This window comes from Bacillus rossius, chromosome 15, assembly GCF_032445375.1.
Source record: "Bacillus rossius redtenbacheri isolate Brsri chromosome 15, Brsri_v3, whole genome shotgun sequence".
NCBI lineage: Eukaryota > Metazoa > Arthropoda > Insecta > Phasmatodea > Bacillidae > Bacillus > Bacillus rossius.
The window spans coordinates 42,672,574-42,694,677 of NC_086342.1; the positions used below are offsets into that span (position 1 = coordinate 42,672,574).

A 22,104-nucleotide genomic window follows, 5' to 3' on the forward strand; every position below is an offset into this window, starting at 1 on the left:
CTTGATGGCCTGTTGGAGTGTAGTTGTGATGTGCTGCGCTGCTTCTTCGACGGCCTGTGGTGTAGTTAGTGGGTCTGGGAGGCGGAGGTGCTGCTCCATATGCTTGTTGACTTTCTTCCAGTTTGCCTTGTCGTAGTTCAAAATTGGTGTAGCAGGTTCGATGGTAGCATTTGCATCTTCGAGTGTTGCGATGACTGGGAGGTGGTCTGAGTGTAGTTCATTAATGACATCCAGTTCATAGATGAATGTGGTGTTCTTGTAGATTGTGAAGTCGAGCACATCGGCGGTGTTGTTGGCGATGTCAGGATAGTGTGTGGGGCTGTAGGGGGCACAGACCATGTACGTGTTCCTCTGTTGATGGTTGTAGAGGAGGCGGCCATTTTGTGTTGTTGCCTTGCAGTTCCAGGAGGGGTGTTTGGCGTTTAGATCCCCTAGGGCCGGGAAAGTGGCGGAGCTGTTGGCAAAATTCCTCAGGTTGGCTGCAGTGATAGATTTTCCTGGGGGGGCGTACAATGACATGATGGTGCACGGCCTGCCATTTATTGTGGTGGACACAGCGACAGCCTCAATTTTCCCCATGTCGGGGAGTTTGACTTCGTGGTGCTTGATATCATGGCGGACTGCTAGTGCTACTCCACCTCGGATAGGTTGTGGTTGAGGGGGGTGTGGTGTTGTCTGCTGTGGAGCTGTAAGTGGTCTGTCCGTGCGGTATATTTTGAAGCCTGGAAGCGTCAGTGTGTCAGAGGGATGCAGGTGTGTTTCCTGTATGGCGAATATTTGTATATTGTGTTTGCGGAGAAAGTCTTGTGTTTCTAATGTTTTTGTCTTGATGCTTCTCGCATTCCATGTCGCCAGTGTGTGAAGTGGTGCAGTGTTTGGTGTCTTAGTGGTTTGTCTGCGCATGGGAGATGATACCGAAAATGTTCTTGGTGAGGTCAGCTGCCATCTGTAGTTTGTGTTTTTGTTGTATTGCGGGGTCGGCCCATGCTTCCAGGAGATTGCAGAGGTCCAAGGCGAACTGGCGACTGGCGTCTGTCAGGTTGGCTTCCTGTCGGTGTTGGAGCTCATTGTAGAGTGTGTTGCTGCTGTTGAGGGCAGTGGTGGCTTCCTCTTGACTGAGTGCTGGTGGTTTCGGTGAAGTTAGCGCGATCCCTCGTTGTGCCACTCGTGGTTGCTGCGCTGGTGGTGTAGCTGGTGGTGCTGTTGGTGGTGGTGTCGCTGTCATCACCTCCTGGGGCATGATGGCGGTGTCCATGGCGGTGGTGTCGGCGATGGTGTCCCTGGTGTCGTGGTGCTGGCATCTGGGCCTTCTCGAGGCATGGTTGCTGCGATGTGGGTCGTGGTGGAGTCGCCTGGGCAGCCTGTTGCTGCTGCTGGTGCTGCTGCTGGTGGTGCTACATTAGGGATGCAAACGATACATCGATGTTTTGAAAACATCGATGTATCGTTCATGAAACATCGATGTTAGCATCGATGTTTTGAAGAGCGATACATCGACGAAAAGGTCCAAAAACATCGACATCGTTCATCATTAAAATTGCCATAGTTTTTTTATAATATTTTGGCTATTATTTCATGAATATTTATTGAATATATAAAAAAACATTACGATACGACATTTAGTTTTTAAGATACAATTTTTTTAACTGTCTATACTTACTATAAAAACCTACATTTTTAAGTACGTAGGTATCATAAAATGTTGTAAATACTGAATTATTTGGTTGATTTCAGTATAAATTTTTCCCAGTACTTTAAGATGTGTAAAATCATTTGGAAAAAATGAATACCGTTAAAAAAATTTGTTTACATAAGAATTTTCTTTAAAATTTTGAAAAATATAGGGAAAAAGCAGCCAGACTTTATGGACAATTTCATAGCTTGTTGTACATACAAGCTATTGATTGGTACTGATACGGTCTCGCTAGCTCTATCGAGAAACTATTGAAAACTAAATGTCGTATCGCAATGGTTTTTGGATAAATAGATCTCTCATGATCTGTACTATTTATAATATATTCATGAAATTATAACTAAAAACATAAAACACAAGGGTAATTTTTATTTTAAGTAAGCCTGTGTCTTAAGGCTGCAGTCTGCCCGGGCACACACACGGTGCGCAGAGCTTCAGGAAAAACCAACGTGATTTGAAAACTACTCAAGATATCCGAGTGGGGTCTGTTTACAAAAAGCATTTAAGTGTTCGCTGAATGCCGAAAGGTACTTTTGAATTCGGATTAAGTTTTTAAAATGTGTTTTTAGTAGAGTGAAAATGGCTAAAAGGCATGTTTTCGGAGTAATTTTTTAGGGATAAAACCACCGATAAAGAATCTTGAAACCACTTAAGGGCAGTGCAGTACACCTTTATCTTCATTTCTCGGCCATATAATGTCACGGTCACAGCTCAGTTCTCTCAGTTATCCTGTGACGACGAGAAGACCGCGCGCCAGACCAGAGGAGACACTGCGCTAAAAGCACCAGCGAGCGTCGCGCTTATCATCCCACCTCACTGGCACACATAAACCCCGAACAGACGGCCAGCTTTACATACATTTAAATTATGGACATGCCCTTTAATGTTTACCTTTACTTCTGCTAATGTTGTGAAGTTGTAGTCATTTAAATTTGTCCACAACTCTTTGAAGTTTACTGAGAGCTGGTCAAGTAGTCATGCGGATTTTTAAGTTTTTGGTAGCAGACTTTGCATTTAATACACGTTTTTGTTCTGCATGAGACACGACTGTAAATAGGTTATGGATATTGTGATTAGGAATCTGTAGTAGGTATGGTCATTTTGTCATGTTTATTATAATATTTAGGCACATCGATATATCGGTTGTCAGAGCGATGTTTTTTGACATCGGCGCTTTTTCGTTTAAACATTGATATTTTTAAGAACGATGTTGCATCCATGCGGTATATCTGATGGTACTTTCGTTGACCCTGTCTAGACTCGTTAGCCCGCACAATCTATACAAGTTTCTTCTAGAACCATCTGTGTTAAAGTTTTACATATTTCTATCTCTTTTGTCTGATGATGATCTTTTGCATTTTACAATATTATTTCCACATATACAAAACATACTTCCAGTATAGACTTAATAATCTACCTAAATATTTACAATAATAACATATATAAAATAACTATGATGCATTGTCTCTTTATATTTACACTGCCATCTGGTGACGAGTGGTAGTATTACCAGGGCCATGGCTGGAGTGTTGCGCCGCGGACAGGATTGTGACCCGTGTTTTTTGTTTAATAAAGAGGAGGTACGACGTCAAGCAAATCTCTGTTGGAATCAAACTATACTTTACCGGAATTATTCCGATAGCTTCTAGAATAGGCCCCGATATTTGACTGCATTAGTTGAAAGAAACGAAGTGTTTGAACAAGAAATAATTCAAATTGTGCCAAAGGTGTACCCTACTCGAATATAACTCTTTTGTCTCTATGATTTCAAAATAAAAATATCAGCTGATTTCTAAATGTGTCTAGGGTTCCGTGCGGCTGTAGCAGGACTGGAGTGGCCCGTGGCTCGTTGGTGGTGTTTGTAATTTGAAATATAGAAAACGTAAGTCTCATTTGTGCTTTTAGATTTATTTATTGTCTTCTTGAATAGTTTTATAAAAATGTTTTGGGGAGTCTGGACACTGAAGGATGTTACTGTTTTTAAAGAGTTTGGCCCAGTATTCTTGAGAGAACAATCCCTTACCGTGGGTCGAGGGATGTGCGATAAACCTCCCTAGAGTAATTTGAAAAATAAAATATTTAAAACTTTTCAAGCCAATTTTGAACTTAAATTTCATCGGTGGTTTTCAACATTTATCTTAAGAAATTTTAATATTTTCCTGAGATATTTTAATCGGTTAATTTTGTAAATTTCAACGATCATATTCCTGTGAAATCACGTCGTCATGGGCCAATACAAATTGTGAATGTTTTTCTGAAATAAAATAATGAAAACTAAATTGAAAAGAATGACATCAAGTTAAACCCGCGCATTTGGAAAATAAATGCTCACGAATTTCCCCCCCCCCCCCCCCCCCAAATAAATACATCTGTTGTGGTACGAAAAAAAAAAAGCGAGCATGAACTTGGGGTCGAGTTTGGCTCTCTCGTCTGTGAAAAGAAGGCTTGCCAACATGAGTATTCTGGTATGTTCAGAAGGATGAGTGAATCGTAGGCTTCCCGTTAAGGGAAGCATGAGTGCACAGGAAGAAAATTAAAAAATTCCATATCTCCTAAAGTATTTGGAAATTCTTATCTCCGCCGGGTTTAATGAAAAGGGGAAGTTAAAGAGCACAGAATAAAAGTATTTTCGGATTTTTAAATTTTTTTTTAACAAATATTGCCTAAATATGAAAATTAAAAAATTCGATATCTCCTAAAGTATTTGGAAATTATTATCTCCGCAGGCTGTAATGAAAAGAGGAAGTAAAAGAGCATATAATGAAAGTTATTTCATATTTGTACAATTTTTTTTGGCGCTAATCCGTACACTACATATTTACCCATAATTGAGTAAATGTTTTATTTTAGTTCTGGTAAAGTTATTATGAAATTTTTTTTCTGAAATAATTGTACTAAAATGAAGTTTAAATCCCAAAAGCATTTTTTTTATTATATTATTTTGATTAATTCTTAGAGGGCTTTGTAATATTTTAAGTAATTTATTATTATTTTACCATTTAAATGAGTGGTTTGGTATATGTTGAATAGGGAGTAGTCCAGATCCAGATCCAGATCCCAGTGATTGCAGTAGGATAATATAGGCAGTGGCGTCTCGTCAGGGCAAGCAAGGCAAGCAGTGCTTGCCCAGACAGTTTCCAGACATTGTATTTTTTAAATAAATATTTTATTCAGAATAGTATTTTACTTTGGCTCGTGCAGTTAGATGTATGTATTTTTTACACTATCTTCTTGGGACCCAATACTGTGCGCTATAAGAAAAGAACTCGTTGACACACAAAACGTGCTGTTTTAGAAGCGTTAGGTTTAGAAGCGCTGGTAGGACCGCTTTCAGCAGGAAGGCTGCCGCAGTAGTTTCCTTTCGGGAGGGGGGTGGCATGGTACAACGGTTCGAGGAGGGGATTGGCTGTAAAAACACGTGGTAGAAGCTACGAAGGTAACGCTTTCTTGCCGAACTGAAGCGAACATGGCCGAAGCAGACTGTGGAATTCTTCCGCCGACTGATTCGGCTATGTCCGCTAGAGTTCGGCAGGGCAGGTGGCGAGGTGGCGTTTCAGTCGGCGGTCGTCTCTCGGGGCGCGCGCATCTCTCTCGCGGGCTGTTGGCTGGCAGTGCGTGGGGGATTTGTGGGCGTACGGGAGGCGGCCTAGCAGTGCCAACTGCTACCGACCGCGTCCCGCGGGTGGCGGATACGGGATACCAGCTCGAGAGTTGCAATCTCACTGGGGTGGTTGTGAATAACCAATAGCAGTCCGCGGACCAATGGCCGGCCTGTGGAGTTGTTATCACTGCTATCGGGGTGAAAGGTAGCCTGAATGTGGCTCGGCGCTTGGCAGAAAGCAGTTCCGTCGGCGAAGGCACCACAGGGGAGCTCGATGTGCCCTGGATGCGAAGTGTAGACGAACTGCGGGCTGGAACTTGCGGAGCTGTGGACTGCCGCGCGCGCAACGGAACTGAACAGCATCGGAACTCTGAAGGAAGAGATGGCGGCGCCTTCAAGTTGGGGCCCTGTTGGAGCCAGTGGTAGCCTGGGCGGCGCAACCTTCAACCATCCCGGGATTTTGGAGGACAAGAGGGTCCGATTCGCAAGATACTTCATTCGCCTGAACGACTTACCCCCACCCTGGCGTGAAAGGTTGTTGGCTGTTGACTGGAAGAAGGAAGATAAAGATGGTGCAATGTCAGGCTGCCTTTCGCCCTGTGCGCCCGCAGTTCAAGCCGGTTTACTGGCTCGTCTGCCCACTTATGTCTTAACTGTGGCTGCCTGGGCAGCTGGGCTGGGCTGACGAGTGAAGTCGCCCGCCCCTGGGGGCGCATGCGCCCCTGGCTAATAATAACCCAGGAGTACCCAACATTTAAATGCGGGCCACAAGGCCCAAGCACCCAACTCCAGCATGGTTGATTTTTCAGCCCCTCCAACTCTTCTTACCTGGACCCTTCTTCCCTCTTGTCCAGTAGTTACCTGCTTGCTTAATGCATGATATTTGATCCCCGCATGACCCGGCCCAGGGTTTTCCCTGTGTCTATGCAGGTTTTACCTGGGTCACACTTAGCTAGCTTTTAAGCTAGGCGACCAATGGGGCGTCAGTCATGGCGCCAATCGCAGCCATGGCTGGCCAGTAAACCCCAATAGCACACGATGCACGTGCCCTTGTCCTGCATGGTTAAAAACCCGCATGGTAGAGTGTATAGGCTTCGGCCTGAGACACACTTAGGTCCTCCCATAACCTGGACCCTCCCCTTACACACTTATAATAATTTAGGCTAGGAAAAAAAATCGTGGCGTTTCAGGAATGATTGACGTGCCAGTTTCTTGGTACACGTACCAGTTAAAAAAATTTTTGATCACGTATGAAGATAATTTCTTTTGTGTTGGTATGAAAAATACCAAGATTTAATTTTTACTATTCTAGTACATTTTTATGAGGTTCTTCTCTTTATTTTAAGTACTTACTTTGCCATGTGTTGTCTGTTTATATATTTTGTACCAGATATCGATGATACTACACTCCCACTTAGTATATAAGTAATGTAGAATAGGTATTTTACTATCAGAATAATGTATGTCAAACATTATTTTTCAAAAATAATTTATCTAAAGAAAAATGTCAATTTTTCTACCTGTGGAATAGTCAATGTTCAGTTAAGAAAACTACTTAAATAGCCCCATTTTGTACCTTTAAATCCATATTTTCCCGGGGGAGGGCCCCCGGACACCCCCCCCCCCCTCCTCCTCATGTAAACCTCACGCCTCGCCACTGAATATAGGAAACTCAGGCTTTTTAAAATGGAGAATGCTGCAGACACCTGACTGCAGCGGTCCTATTGGCTCAGCCTGAAGATCTCCTGCAAAATTCAAATTCCCGTGTATTACAATGCTTGATCCCAACACAGATTTTCTCTCATCCTTTAAAAACGTATCCTAGTAGAGAAATGAATTTACACTAAATAAGTAACATTTGTATTACTACAGTGTATTCATAATCAAAACAAATTTTCGCGATCTACAAAAATATATTGACTTTATATCATGAAAAATGAGACATTTTACCATAATATTTTTGCAATATCCTGAAGTAGGCTACATCCTCACGCGGTCTAGTCTATTTTGCAATACCTACTTGTATTTAAATTGTTTAAAGTAGGTATGACTTGTAGAGAAAATATTGTCTCGGTGTCATGAAGTAGATTACAATCCCACCCTGTCTATTCTGCGGTACCAACATTTATTATTTGAAAATGAGACAGTTCAAAATAATATTATCTTTGTATCATGTTTCAAGAAAATTTTTTTTTGATTTTATTTAGTAGAATACAGTTCCACACGAGCTAGTCTATTTTGCGATACCAGTATTTTATTCCTCATATTTTACCATTTCACGTGCAACTTTCCTTTTCACTATCATGAAGTATGCTAATAAATAGGGCACATTGTTATATTTCACGATACCACCATAAATTGTAACGTGTTAAGACATTAGTTTCTTTGAAAATGAAATATCGGTATCACAAAATATACTAGAGCATTGCGATTATAGTATACTTTATGATATCGCGAAAGTATAATATTAAAAAAATGACATGCATGAAAAATAGCATTTTTATAGTTCCCCACCCAAAACCCCCATGTACCTCCATGTCCCATAAGAATGTAGGCGTGTTAATGATGTAAACAACGCCATAGTGTTATGTCATCAGTATTGTTATGGAATCGCAAAGTAGACTACTACCCGACCAAACTTTAAATATGATCACAAAAGAATACAGATCTGTCAACAATGAAAATACGTAACTTTAAACCTGAATTTTTGTAAATCCTTTATTTTGTAAATTATGTAGTGAAACAAAATAAAATAGTTTATTTCCTAGCATGGGTGCTCATGTGAATATATATAATCATGTGAATATATTCCTAAGCACCATCAAGTATTTTTAATGTCGCTAACTTAAACTACTCAGCCATTTAACACAATTTACAGTTTTTTAAATATAGGTAACCTAAACTGTCTCATAACAACAGTGAACTACTGGTAAACTACTTGAAATAATAAAATGCTGTTTAGCAGTTATTAAATAGAATGAGAGGAACTCTAAAATACAATTTTCAGAACTTTATTAAATTATTTTTAAAATATAATTTATTCAAGAAAACTAGCATAAAATATTTTAAAAAAAAAATGATTTTAAAAAGATTTTTATTTGAAGAAAACAAGAATAAACTTAAAAGCATTGAATGTTGCAGATCTGTGATCTCATTTAACTTTGTTTCTATATGGTTGTAGACACACACAGTGATCATCCTTCCATTTTCTCAAAATAATTTGTAGACAGAAATATTCCTCTTATTTTAAATATCAGTTGTGCAAAATATCACTAATAAGAACCAGCATTTGGCTTTTCAAGGGTTAGAAATGAGAATGTGGTAGTTTTTAGAAATCTTATGTAGACGGTGACATTTCTCGTGCTTTAAAGGTCAAGTTTGCAAAATTTTATTAAGCTCGGGATAAAACTTTACATTTATATAAAAAAAAGCATACAAACAAACATAAATTTTCTTTTACACAAATATATTCACATAATTCCAATAAAAGACTTTGATTGTGTTTATAAGATTTATTTCTATTGTTCGCAAAAAAATAAGTTCTATAAGCATACCTAGTGTAAAATAGCCGAACTAACTACTGAGCTATGTATTACAAGTTATTATAACTCATCCTTAAACGAATAATAAGTAGTAATATAATTTTATTAAACAAAGTGCAAAAATACACGAATAAGTTGTTTATGTAAACTAGCTGATACACAGCATCCGTTGCTATGCCTTTTTCAAATATTTTTTGGTAATTTGTTTGAAAAAGGTAAGTACACATATACAAAGCATATCTATCTATCTCTCAAACTCTTTCAATCTCTATATATATCTAGCCATATCTCTCAATATCACTCTATCTCTCTCTATATCTCTATGCAATAGTTTCTATCTATATCTCAATCTATCTCCATATCTACATCTCTATATATATTCCTTACTCTATCCCGCTATATCTCTATCTATATTTTCCCTCTCTCTATCCCTCTCTGTACTGCTCCATCTATCTATGTCTATACCTTCCTATCTATATTTTTGCCTGTCACAGGGGTGACATAGGTATTTGAATGCAACGTTGTATCAAAATTTCAAATCAATCGGTGAAGAACTTTATGATATTTAAAATTTTGATTGAACGAACATTTAAATTTTTATTTATGTAGATGTAAAAAAGTTGCCTTGGACGTATTTCAATTATAAAAACATTTCCTCATCAGTCACACATTTTACGACAAGGCTAATATACATGCCAAATGACCATCAATGTAAAATGTTGTTACGAGTTGAAATGCAGGTTTGAAAATAATCACAGAATTAAATGAAATTCAGTTTTCTTAATTACCTAATTTTTATACTAATTAGTTATAACAGTTGAATTGTCTGTCCATAACTTTATCACTCATTCATAAATTCCACAATTTACTCTTCACACTGGAGCTCGGCTAGACAGTGGCTCTCACGACTGCTCCTGTGTTACCGCTTGCCTCCGTCGCAACACACTGCCTCGAGCTGCTCTCTCGTCCACACCAGTCCACACCAGTCCACACCAGTCCACACCAGTCCACACCAGTCCACACCAGTCCACACCAGTCCACACCAGTCTCCGCTCACCCTCTTCACTCCACTGCTTCGGAGGCTGGCATCGCCATTTTTATAACCCTTCTGCGCACTGTGTTCAAGTGCAGGTTAACTCAAAAGACATGTAAATGAGTTATTCCAAGGTACCTGTACAACATTGGAGTATGTTATACTAACTATTCATGAAAATCAAGGTAAACTATTAAATAAACTAATATCATAGAATCCAGGTTAACTAAGCTTATATAATTTCCCAAACTTAAATGTCTCCAAACCAAAAATCTTAATATATATGACAAGGAACTTTCACATTTAAATTTACATAATTTAAAATAAATATTGTCCTACATACTGAAAAATATGTTTAACAAGTTTACTGAAACTGGCATCCCAATTTTTATGTTTGTAGTGAATACGCACACACATAAACAATTGTTGTACAATCTCTTAGCATCATATTAGTTCTGAAATCAATTAAATTAATATTGTTTGGGCTATTCAGTCAATATGATCATTTAATCAAGATGCTTAAACATACAGGCTTCTTCAGGAATTATGTAAATTAATAGATTCATAAACATTGAGAGTTGAAAGTTGCAAAAATAGGTACTGAAGTTACATTAAATTACAATTAAAATAAAATAAGTAAAGTTAAATAAATTTGCAAATATTAAACATTAGCAGAAGATGTCCAAAATTTGAATGCTAAGTAATAATGTCCAATCTTAACACAATAAAATTTTTTTAATGGTGGTTTACTTTACATCACTTTAGCCGTGATTTCTATCAACAAATAGATGTGCCACTGAACTTAAAAAATTAGTTTTTGCATTTGTTATTGTAATTGATTTTTGTATGTGTATGTATAATTTGACTTCTATACACGTGAAAATTGTTTGTTTTATCAACGTTAGAAATTTTGTTTGAAACATTGCAAGGTTGTTTGGAGTGTTTAAATGCATTATCTTTTGTGAATACCATTGAAATAACCGGCATAATCAATGCACAGATTGGAATATACCAGTAGTCGTCCCAGGACGTCGGGCGATATCAGTTGAATTTGAACACTCTTCTGTAGTCCGGAACAGTAATCATCGAAGTATTCTAGAACGTTGGCCCACCAACGGTAGCACAGAAACGAGGGAGTCACAGTTGATATGCAGAACTCTCAGCGATACTTCATACGTCGTAAAGTTCATGAATACCCGAAGATGTGTCTCTTAATTTGATAATCCACTCTAAATTACAGATAAACTGACAAATTGCAGTATTCCTTTTAAAATGTATTTTTCATTGCACCAGTGTTAGCGATTTAAGATAGTTAAAATCGCTGTTGAATCTTGTCTAAGGAAGCAGTTCAACACAATCTTCTCACATACAACACATGCAGACCCATATTAATCTTCTATAATTTCATTATGTAACTGGACTTGTAGTTATTCTGGAGGTTTTTCCTTCAAAACTGAGTATATTGATGATGAATCAATTGCAGATGTAAATTATGACTTATTCACATCTGAACTTCACAATGGTCGGTCACATACTAACAATGTTGTAAAAGAACAAATTCTCTATGCCTTACTATGAACAGTTAGTTTTCCAAATAGAAATTACTAACTGCAATGATCCATACACAAAAACAAAATGAAATTTTGCTATGAGAACGCAGATGAGTATTGACTAAAATTATTATTTTTTTTTAACTTAAAATATTATTCTATGACCCTTATTAAATTAACTGCAATTACAATAAATTTGGAAAGAAATCTCTACTGAAATAGCCCCTTCAATTGTTGAAATAGCCCCTTCAAGTGTTTGTTAAAAATTTTCTAACGTTGATAAAACAAACAACTTTCACATGCATAGTAGTTAAATTATACATAATCATACTATAATCAATTACAATAACAAATGCGTCAAAAAAGTTTTTTAAGTTCAGTGTCACATCTATTTGCTGATAGAAATCATAGCTTGTTTGATGTTGTGCCGCCACTGTTTGTTTTTAGTAACGAGACTGTTTGTAACTTTCCCAGTGTAAAATCTCAATGTTATATACAGTTTTGTTTCTCGCGAGACGTCTCTTCTCTCTAGCGCGGCCCCGTAGCCAGACAGCTGTCGTGTGACCCACGTGCGACACACGTGCCACCCATGCGCGAAGCACGTTATCAGTCACGTACAACTCCCACCGTTCCCCCTTCAATGTCGACCTCCGCCAGCCGCCCACGCGTGTGATAAAACCCCCTCTTCCCCTTCCCCAGAAGTTCTAGAGGCCATCAACCTTCGGCCTTCGTAACTCTCGTCAAACTGATGTACAAAGTTATAAGTCTCCCGGCTGTCATTCTGATAAACAGTGCACGCCCCACTTGCCTGACCAGTCTATGGTCTAATTATTCCCCCAAAAGATAACATAGGGATAGTAGTCCTTTTGGACCTCGTTCGTGGTTTACCTCTCTCGGCATCTCGGCGCCTACGCGCGCCGCCATGTTATGCTCGTGACAGGGCCGCCAACCGTGTGGAACCCCTTCCTGTAGGCTCCTCCCATGTGCCCCGTATTTGTAACAAACCATCCATGCTGTGCATGTCCTAATTATACTATTTTTAAGTCACAGAACGTGCACTATAAATAATCTATTCTGCATTAAATTTAGTAACAGAGTATTTTCTTAATTTAGGGGAACTTAAAATATAACATAATGTATATAACTTACTAATATTATAAAGCTGAAGAGTTTGTTTGTTTGTTTGTTTGTTTGAACGCGCTAATCTCAGGAACCACTGGTCCGATTTGAAAAATTCTTTCAGTGTTGAATAGTACATTTATCGAGGAAGGCTATAGGCTATATTATATTATCAATAGCACTTGGGATCCTTACTAAAAGTCCAATTTAGGATCAAATGCGTTGGAGGGGGTTAGATACAACATGCAGTACACGTACAAAGTGTGTGTTGACAATGCCGCAGGAGCTAGAAGTTTATTTCCTATTGCCTATTAACATTGTTGCCACGCACTAGATGCCTTATCATTCTTAATTTTCCCATACAAGTAAAAAACACCCGTGTGATATTAACAACGAAGCAATCAGTACCCTCATAAGTGTTCAATTAATATTTAAATACTTTTTATCACTTTAAATCGCAAACCTAAACTATTTTTTTTCCTCTCTCTGTGTTTAATTTGTTTTTTTATTGCCCTTTTTTTCAAGTATATATATTTTGCAGACTTGAAACTTCACAGTAATGTTCCTTATGTTACGCAGGATGACATTTTCCGAAAATTAGATCCCATGGGTGGTTAAAACCAGGCAACAGTGGGTACTTTGTCTGCATGAGAACAGGATTTTGCATTGTTCATGCCTTCTGCGTCTCCATGGCAAAGGGCATCGCGCGGCAGTGGCGTACCTACAAGGAGGGGCATGTATAATGAGCGGCGCAAGAGTGATCTGCCTGTAGACTGCCGTAGCGAAGTACGGGTACATCAGTTGTACGTTGCGTGCACGAGTCGGGAAACCATCGGTGCTATTCATTTTCTCTCCAGTACATTATACAGCATTGTAATAAATTTTCACTGAATTTTTTTTTATTTACCATTACTGTAAATGGGAGATGTGGCGTATTTTTTTTCCATTAGTATAGCCGTGCGAAGCCGGGTCGGGCAGCTAGTAACTTATAATAATATAAATAATACAGATAATATAATAATACAAAATATTTTGCTTAGCTCATGTTAAGATACTGCCATTGTTTACATTTTCTAAGCATCTTAAACTTAGCTATAAATTTTTATAATAAATAAAAAAAAATATTAAAAGGGTCCATTCATTACTTATAAATTAAACATATACTCTTAAGTAAAATACACTAGTACTCTAATTCATTTGCATCGTTCACAAGCAACGTGAATATACTTAATGATATCATTTATTAGTGTTACCACACACTACTAATATAACCACTCATCCATGTGCCTAGCTTTTGTTTATATTGATTTCGTGATCACCCAACGAGAGGTGCAGTCACTCTTACCTTCTACGAAAGGTTTACTAAATTAAATTGTCTGTGTGTCGGTGGAGTTTTCCCCACACTTTTTCTATTCTAGCACTGCGATGATGAATTTTTTTAAAGATAGAGTACTCCTTTTTTACATCAACGTACATGTAAGCAAATAAGCTATAAAGTTTAAACTTCCCAAAGTAAGTGAGTAATAATTTTTGTAATTACGATTTTCTTTGAAGTAAACAATTTATTACTTTTAAATTTTTTTAACATTAATTTTTTATCAGGTGATGTACAGTTACGTACAGAAAACTGAGCACTGCAGCTTGTACATCTATGTGAACAAGATTTCAAAGTTTAACATTTTTCTATTGCACTCTCCCCAAAGTTGGTAGTTTATTTTGCATCATTATACTGATAGGATTTTACATTGTTTTTCGATTGTGACTTCCATGGTGGCATCAAGGTTTAATTATTTGTGTGTATTTCCTAAAAGTCGAGCAAGGTCAAGCTAGCCACCGAGCAGCGCTAAAGTAAGGGCCCTCTGCGCCAACGAGCCACGACTGTCCTCGAGGTGAAACATCCTATGACCACAGAGTGTTCCCTGGGTTAGATCCCCAGCACTCACCCTTTGGACGACCTATGTTCAAACCAGTGTGTACTTTCTTGCCTGCCATGGAAGATCTGATGACAAACTTAACGTAATTTAAAGTTTAGTCATGTTTGTTATGAGAATAATATCAGTTTTTAATATTTTATGTATATTTTTTTGTATTAGTTAGATTTGAGTGCAAGGATGAATTAATTAATTTATTAATATAATTAATAATAATTATAGGATAACTTCATTTTTTTAAAGTTTAAATTTGTTTAACATTATCCAATTTTTTTCCTCATCCAAATTCGTTGATCTTTCGGGGTTTCAAACCCGATTTAACTCTAGGGTTAAATTCCCTCATGGGCTTCTCTGCTTCAGCCTGTTGGTCTGATCAACCTCGAGCGCCTGAACACTGATCCTTGGCGAGTTAACAAATGTAGGTATCCGGGACCGAGGTGTACTTCGCTTTTTAAGCAAGCATTAAATTCATATCTTTCGCCTGATCCATAGCCAGATTGAGCAGAGCATCGACTCATACCTTCGACTTCTCGTGGACAGACAGAGAAACATGTACAGGGGTTATATTCCCATTTATTTTGTAAGTTACAGGGCTACCATACCCATTTACAGGGGTTACAATCCCCATTCGTCACTGAGTTTCCCAGGACACAGTTCTCTCAGTGCTTTTCGGCCTCCCTCATAGCGCCCACTTTTTGATCCTACATGATATCCAATATCTGAGATCAACTTGATGAATCATACTTCATTAATTTAGCATTGAATAAATATTTATAATTATACATTTTCTTCAAATTGAAGATTTTTTTAATAACTGAACAAAGTTTCAAATCGACCCACTATATGATTAATATTATTTATAATGTATTACAGCCAAAGCAAGGCATTAATGTTAGCCAGCGAGCTCATCATTTATTGTAAGTAGTTTACCTTAGTCGGTTCTGGTACAGGGTAAGTCAGCCAGTGCTCAGACTTCTCATGCTCAGTGTTGTTTGCTTACCCTGGCTCCGCCTTTCAGTGGGGGAGTATGTGCCGCCAATTAGTATTTTTGGCACAATTATAAATGTGAATTTCTGAAAAATAATGTTGCCAGTAATTTTTTGTTTGCAAGAACTTAAACTTTTCCGCCTCCTGTACACTCCCATTTAATCTTTGTCAGGCCAGTCTCACAAATATTTTCCCAGCATTAGGTATATCTAATTTTGCCAACCATCTAATGACCCAGCAAGTGCAAACATCTTATCCCCGCCTTGGTTCATGTCCGTTGCCTGTAATTCTCCTCCAAGCCATGACAAGAAGTACTATGTTCTGCAAGCTATTAGACCAGCTAGGTTCTGAGAGCCAGCCTTGCACAAGCGATTTCAGGCACACCCGCGGGTCGTTTTAACTTACGTTTTGGCACGCTTCGGGCCCCAGCCGAGAGTGTTTCCCACTGGCAGCGGCATATTTCCCATCCCCCCCATTCAGCCTTTCCAGGGAACCAGTCCCAGTTCAATAGCCGGCCGTCAACTTCGGGTCAATCTCAAGGGCACCTATCGGTCTCCGAATGTATTGCATCTGCCCTCTAGTGGCAGAGTTGCGAGTTATTTCCCCTGGGTGTTTGATCGTCCACTAAACGCCTTCCCCCTGGCGCCTCACGCAACAAATAGGGCCCCGTAGTTCATTTCCAAGCACCAGAGCGCTGCACTAGTCCACTCCATAGGCCCAATGCTTTAGCAGTCGCCTCGTGTGAGTCGATCTCTCCTTGTTTCAGACACCCCTCAGTAGGTCGCGCTGACATCGGCCTGTAACACCAACTTCGAAATATCGAAGTCAGTATTTCACGACCACCCCTTCAGACATATTCGGAATCTTTCGGTCCCGAAGCCGAAGTCTCCCCCCCTTTCTTTTGATTGACTTCGCCTTTTAATTACGAGTCGCTGCCGCCCCAAAGTTACTTCGCGCCGCGAGAGCAGACTGAACACACCGCATCGTCTGCGAGCCGCACATCAAGACTTGACTCCGGTCGTTGTTCAAAATGTAATCAGCTAGGCAAGGGATGTGGTCCCTACAACCTTTTAGTAATTAGTAATTAGTCTGTCTGCGTATCCCATAGAAGTAGTCATGCTTCGTTAATAAAACTTCATAATATTTTCTATCATTTTAAATCATGGAAATGTCCGCAACAACCACGTGTTCGCGAGCTCCGCACTCTGGCTGATGCTAGAAGCCATCTCCCTATATGGTGAGTTTTTGACAAATTTTATTCCCCGACCATCATCGTTGTTAGTAGGCATTGTCTGCCTATTTTGCTAACTGACTGTGAACCAGTTCTGATCATTTTTTATTCGGGCTTGTTCGCAGACAGGGTCCAAGGGCCGGACGCGGACCTAACATCACCCCCCTCGAGTCCTACCTCCTGCAATCAGGACGACTAAGGCACCCTGACGCCATGTTAACATCTAAACTTCGGCCAGCAAACGTCAAACCTCCAGTCCTCCAGCTTTTTATGTCTTCAGTATAAACATTAAATCACGATTTGAAAAGATAGGAACACCAGAAATTTTTATTTCGGGACTTTAATCGCTCTAAGTGCCAATTCTGGGATTGCTCGGTCTAACCTGTCTATTGTTTCTGATTCTACTTTAATTATGTCCAATGAAACTTAATGGTAATTTTCTAATAAGGGCCGGCCCATTCTGTAGATAATGTAATTTTAAATCTATGTTAATATAATTTAATAATTTTAATATATTTGTCAATAAATTTATAAGTGTTATAATTCTATGTGAAAGTTATTAAAAGTTAAATAATCATAGAGGTACTTATATCTAGACGAAATCACGAGCTATTATTTTGCCTTTTGAAACTAAAAGATCCACCAGTTACACAAGTCATCAAGAGAGAGTGAAGTGTAACAATGTAAACATAATGCTCTAAAAGTTAATAAAAGATTGAATCATAATATTGTAGTGATGATAGTATCCAAAAACCAATAAACATATGGTTAATTATTTTACTCTATTTCAATCACCGTTCGAGAATATAATCATGAAAAAATAATTAATGTTCACAAAAATAACATTAGAAATGACAGACCAGTAATTCATGGATCTTATACTACCAAAGAACAAAGCATAATTGATTTCCTACAATTTAATTTACATGTAGTCAGAGTAGTTCAGGTACAGATTTAGTTAGTGTTATGACTGTGTTAGAAGTTAATATTATTAAAAATTCCCATATACAGACACACTCACACACACACACAAACACACCAACACACAAACGCCAGCTGGTTTAGTTTCTCTCGAGCTGACTTGTGAAGTGATGTTTGCTGTGTGCAGGTTGACACTTGGCAAACATGGCGTCGAGGCTGAGGAAACTGGCGGTTGGCAGCATTGCGTTTGGCACCGGCGCATACATCACCTGGTCGCTGGTGGCTCATGACGAGCGCAAGGTAACGCATGCTGCTCCCTCACGTGGGAACAAGCGCACAGTCTGGGCATTCTGCCCATCACCCGTGGCCCGTGGGACTGCTCAGGACTGAGCCGATGCCGAGCATAACAGTTCGTGGTCAGCATCACAGTGACAAATTACTAGAATATAACTATTAGAGCCATTCATTTGAAAGTAATGAAATAATTTTTTATTATTATTAATTAAAGATGTAATAAACAAAAAATATAAAAAGTTATTTAGTGGTTCTCATGTACGAAGGTCGGTGGCTCAGTCCTAATGCCCCTGCATGACTCATGATTATGAGCACTGAGTCGATACCCAACTCCAAGTGGTTCGCAGCCTGCTATAATTGTGGCCTGGCCGTGCGATGTAACCCTATTGCACAATCAATCAAATTCGTTAATGTCCATTGTAACAGAAAACATATTTTATGAACTGTTCATTGTGGAAACCATAATGATTAATCCACTTAACTTCCAGACCTTCAGTTCCAGGTCCCTAACAGTGTAAACAAAATACAAGGGCTGGAAGTATTTGTGCATTTCTTGCCGCATCAGTTAAAATCGACTCCTGCACATCGTAAAGGCGTGGGAAGGGAAGATGGACAGTAACAGGAACACTGCTAGAAGCGGGCAGAGAGACAGGGGGGAGGGGACAAGCAGGGAACCTGTTGGAGGGGGGGGGGGGGTGTACCGGACAGAGCTCGCTGCAGTGACCAAGACTTGCCTGGGAAGTGGGACGTGACAATCAGTGCTAAGTGGAATTAGGAACAGGCGTAGTCACGGTCGGTGTTGGCTGGGGTTTGTTTATCATGTGGGAAGACTAGCTCTAAGCTCTGAGGTGCTACATGTTTGTAACACCCAGGCCACAAACTACAGATCTCAGACAAATACTGAGAAAACATATATAGTGGTGCTGACTAAACTAAATAAAAAAACACAAATTCACCTTCTCAAAGGTGGAGCTAGTGTCTCATACCATAACGCGTTATTTTTTCCTATCAAATATTACATAAGAATTCATGGAAATAATAAGCATTTAGTATAAAAACATGATTATACAAATATTTTAGTAATTTTCTGAAGGCTTAATTAAACACCTAGACTTAAAAGGTAAAGACAGGGACAGCTAGATATTCAAACTAGTTGAATGGACTTTTTAGAAAGCAATCCCTGCTAGCTGTGCAGCCCTGGTATAATGCTGCAGTAGTGCAGTATAACCTGGTATAATGCTGCCATAGTGGGCCCTGCTAGCTGTGCAGCCCTGGTTAAATGCTGCAGTAGTGAGCCCTGCTAGCTGTGCAGGCCTGGTGCTGCGCTGCAGCAGTGAGCCCTGTTGCAGCTGGGCCCCGTGGTGGCGGCCGCAGCGAGCGCCCCCGCCCCCAGACGCAGGCTGCCCACCCGCGCAGAGCAGCTGCACTCGCTGCAGACGGAGAGCTTCGACGTGCTGGTGGTGGGAGGAGGGGCCTCCGGCGCCGGCTGTGCCCTCGACGCCACCACCCGAGGTGCGTGTCCGTCCTCGAGCTTCACTAGTCAGTCGACTCTCTGCTACACCCTTTTATTTGTTACAACTGAGTAATTACATATATTTATCATAAGTATTGTAATATATTCTAAATAGTTTTGATCATTGTTTATTATATATAACCATTTTACAAATAGCTAATGAGTAGTTTCAAGTCACAATATTTTGTTGCCTTAATTGTCAATCATTATACAACATTTGGTTTCAGTATTGTGAATATATCTCTGTAGTAAAATAGATGATCAAATCCTTCAACTGTGCATGCATTGAATTACAAAAATAATTAAGTTAATGCAGCTTATTAAAATTTTCTTAAAGATAATAGATTTTGGACGGAATCAGACAATCAAATATAAAAAAAGATGGTAATGTGTTTGTAGTTTTATTGTAATATTTTCCAGGGCTATGTTCACTGTAGCCCAATACGCCACCATGTACCTCCTTACTCATAACTAGAGCCAAGATTTTATGGTGTTATGAAAAAGGACTTTTCGTCATTAAGAATTGTGGATTTCGTCTTTATCGTCATAAAAAATTAAAACACATGTAATAACATGTACACACCTAGCAGAGCTGCCTTGATCAAATGCTTCAATAATTTGTGGTTAGAGACTTAAAATATGCACATTAAACAATACTATGTTGAGAGTACATAAAAAATTAACAACTAAAATATTCAGTATTCTTATGCAGGTAAGTACTGTTCCTGAGTTCAGGAGAGAGTCTATATTAATTAAAATAGAAACTACAGTTAAACTTTTGTTCTATAAATGCAATATAATTAAGCTCAGGAAAAAGCCACCATTGTCAGCAGTTCAGCATTCTCTGGTTTTAGAGATCTTCTGTCACTTACAACTACAGAATACTTAGAAAAAGATCTTTCTGAGTCCACATTCCTTGCAGGTATCCATATTAACTTTAAAGCAGCAGCTGCAAATTCAGGATAATCTGCTTTCATTTTACATAGTATGTCCACCATGTCTATGTAGTTCACATGCGGTTTCTTCTGCTCTTGGGAAACCAGGTTTTGGAGTGTTATGTAGCCTGTCGCTACAGAGGTCTTCTGCACCTTGCAAAGGAAAGGTAGGTTCCCAATATGTTTCTGGAATTCTTTTTCCTCCACACGAATGTTTCCTACATTTTGAGGATTCATTAGAGCGCTGATTCCCAGAAATAGTTGACGAGATGGATCAGTGTTCACCAGATCAATCAGTTTTATAAGACTGAGTTTAGCTGTGTTCTTGAACTGCTCTTTAAGGGCTGCAGAGTTGACAGTTTTCATTTCAGCCAAAATGTCTTCAACATTTTCAGGAAATATTCCCTTAGCCAAGACATCAAGAGTAGTTTGAAGTTTACTCAATTTTGTGCACAACTGATGAGCAGTAGGATACTTTGTTCCTTCAAGAAAATTAATTAGCTCTACAAAGGTGTTACAGTTTTGAGCCACAAATGTAAGAGTGGCCTCAAGACATTGTAACTCTTCCTTCTGGAGTCCCTTGATATATTTAACACCAGAGTTATCTTCGCTAAGCTGCTCAAAGAATTCCACAATGTCGTGCAGATGGAGTGCGAGGTATGATACAGATTCAAACCATGTGTTCCAACGCGTAACAACTGGCATGGGGAATAACTTGACCAGAGCCTTGTTTTCTCCATGTTTCTGGAGAAGAAATTGAAGGTATGCATGCCTCCTCTTTCTGGTTTTAAGAAAGGCCATCTTTACCTTACAAACGAAGAGGTTCAGTTCTTCCAAGTTGTTTTGCCAGATCTGCCCAACAATGTTTACTTTATGGGCCCAACATTGTATGTGGTACATGTGGTCACCAAATACACCTTCAAGGGTGCCAGCAGATTTTGTCATGTACCTGGCACTATCTGTAACATACGCAATTATGTTTTCTTCCTTGACTTCATATTTGGAGCATACATCAATCACTGCCCGAGAACAACAAACAGCATTTGCTGCATCAAGGACACAAGAAGCCCCTAAGATAACATCTTGTTCAGCACCTGGTTTCAGAATTTTAAACAAGATGTTGAAAACACAATTATTACTCTTGTCAGTGGTTTCATCTGCGAGTATGACCACATCTTGCCCCAAGAGCTGCTGCTTGATTTCCACTTCTTTTTTCTCTCTAAGTAGGGGAATGTACTTTTTCCTCATCCAATCCGCTGTTGGAAGATCACCAGCACCACTTACATGCTTCTGCATCCATGCAGTCAGCTTGCTGTTGTCAAGTTTCTCAAGAGGAATACCTACAGCTACAAAGGCTTCAACAGTTTCGAGAACAAAATCTTCCTTTTGTTTTTTTGCGCATATTTGCGCCACTCCTGCTTCAGGGATTGAAAGCTGTTGTTTCAAAGTTCATGGGGATCGTTTAGCTTTTACATGTTTGTCGCTAATTATGTGCTTGTTTACCGTGTCCTTACGTTCATGCTCCAAACGGCAATTATAATATTTACAGAAAAGTATTTTTCCGTCACTGACATATAATCCCTCATTCTTAAACTCGTCAGCACGTGATGCCGCAGTAGCTTTATTTTTCGGCATGATTAAGAAATTTAGCTTTCATTTATGCACGTCATTTGTAAACAAAGCCCGGAGGTACCAAAAACTAGTATTTACTGAAGTTGTAGCGAAAAAATAAACCGCGGGAAGCCTACTTTTTA

General features: G+C 39.1%; 1 protein-coding gene across 2 annotated transcripts in view; it reads left to right on the top strand.

Annotated features, from left to right (window-relative positions):
• Window positions 1–3,254: 3,254 nt before the first annotated feature.
• LOC134539501 (glycerol-3-phosphate dehydrogenase, mitochondrial) overlaps window positions 3,255–22,104 on the top strand; it is a 48,067-nt gene continuing 29,217 nt past the window's right edge. Inside the window, exons 1-4 of one of the 2 annotated variants that reach the window (XM_063381577.1) lie at window positions 3,255–3,273; window positions 3,500–3,575; window positions 17,796–17,908; window positions 19,252–19,414. In XM_063381577.1, the coding sequence (XP_063237647.1) occupies window positions 17,813–17,908; window positions 19,252–19,414 (259 nt within the window). In that variant the 5' untranslated portion in view covers window positions 3,255–3,273; window positions 3,500–3,575; window positions 17,796–17,812. Of the gene's footprint in view, window positions 3,576–17,795; window positions 17,909–19,251; window positions 19,415–22,104 lie in introns of both variants that reach the window. The other variant, XM_063381576.1, reaches the window with a different exon arrangement.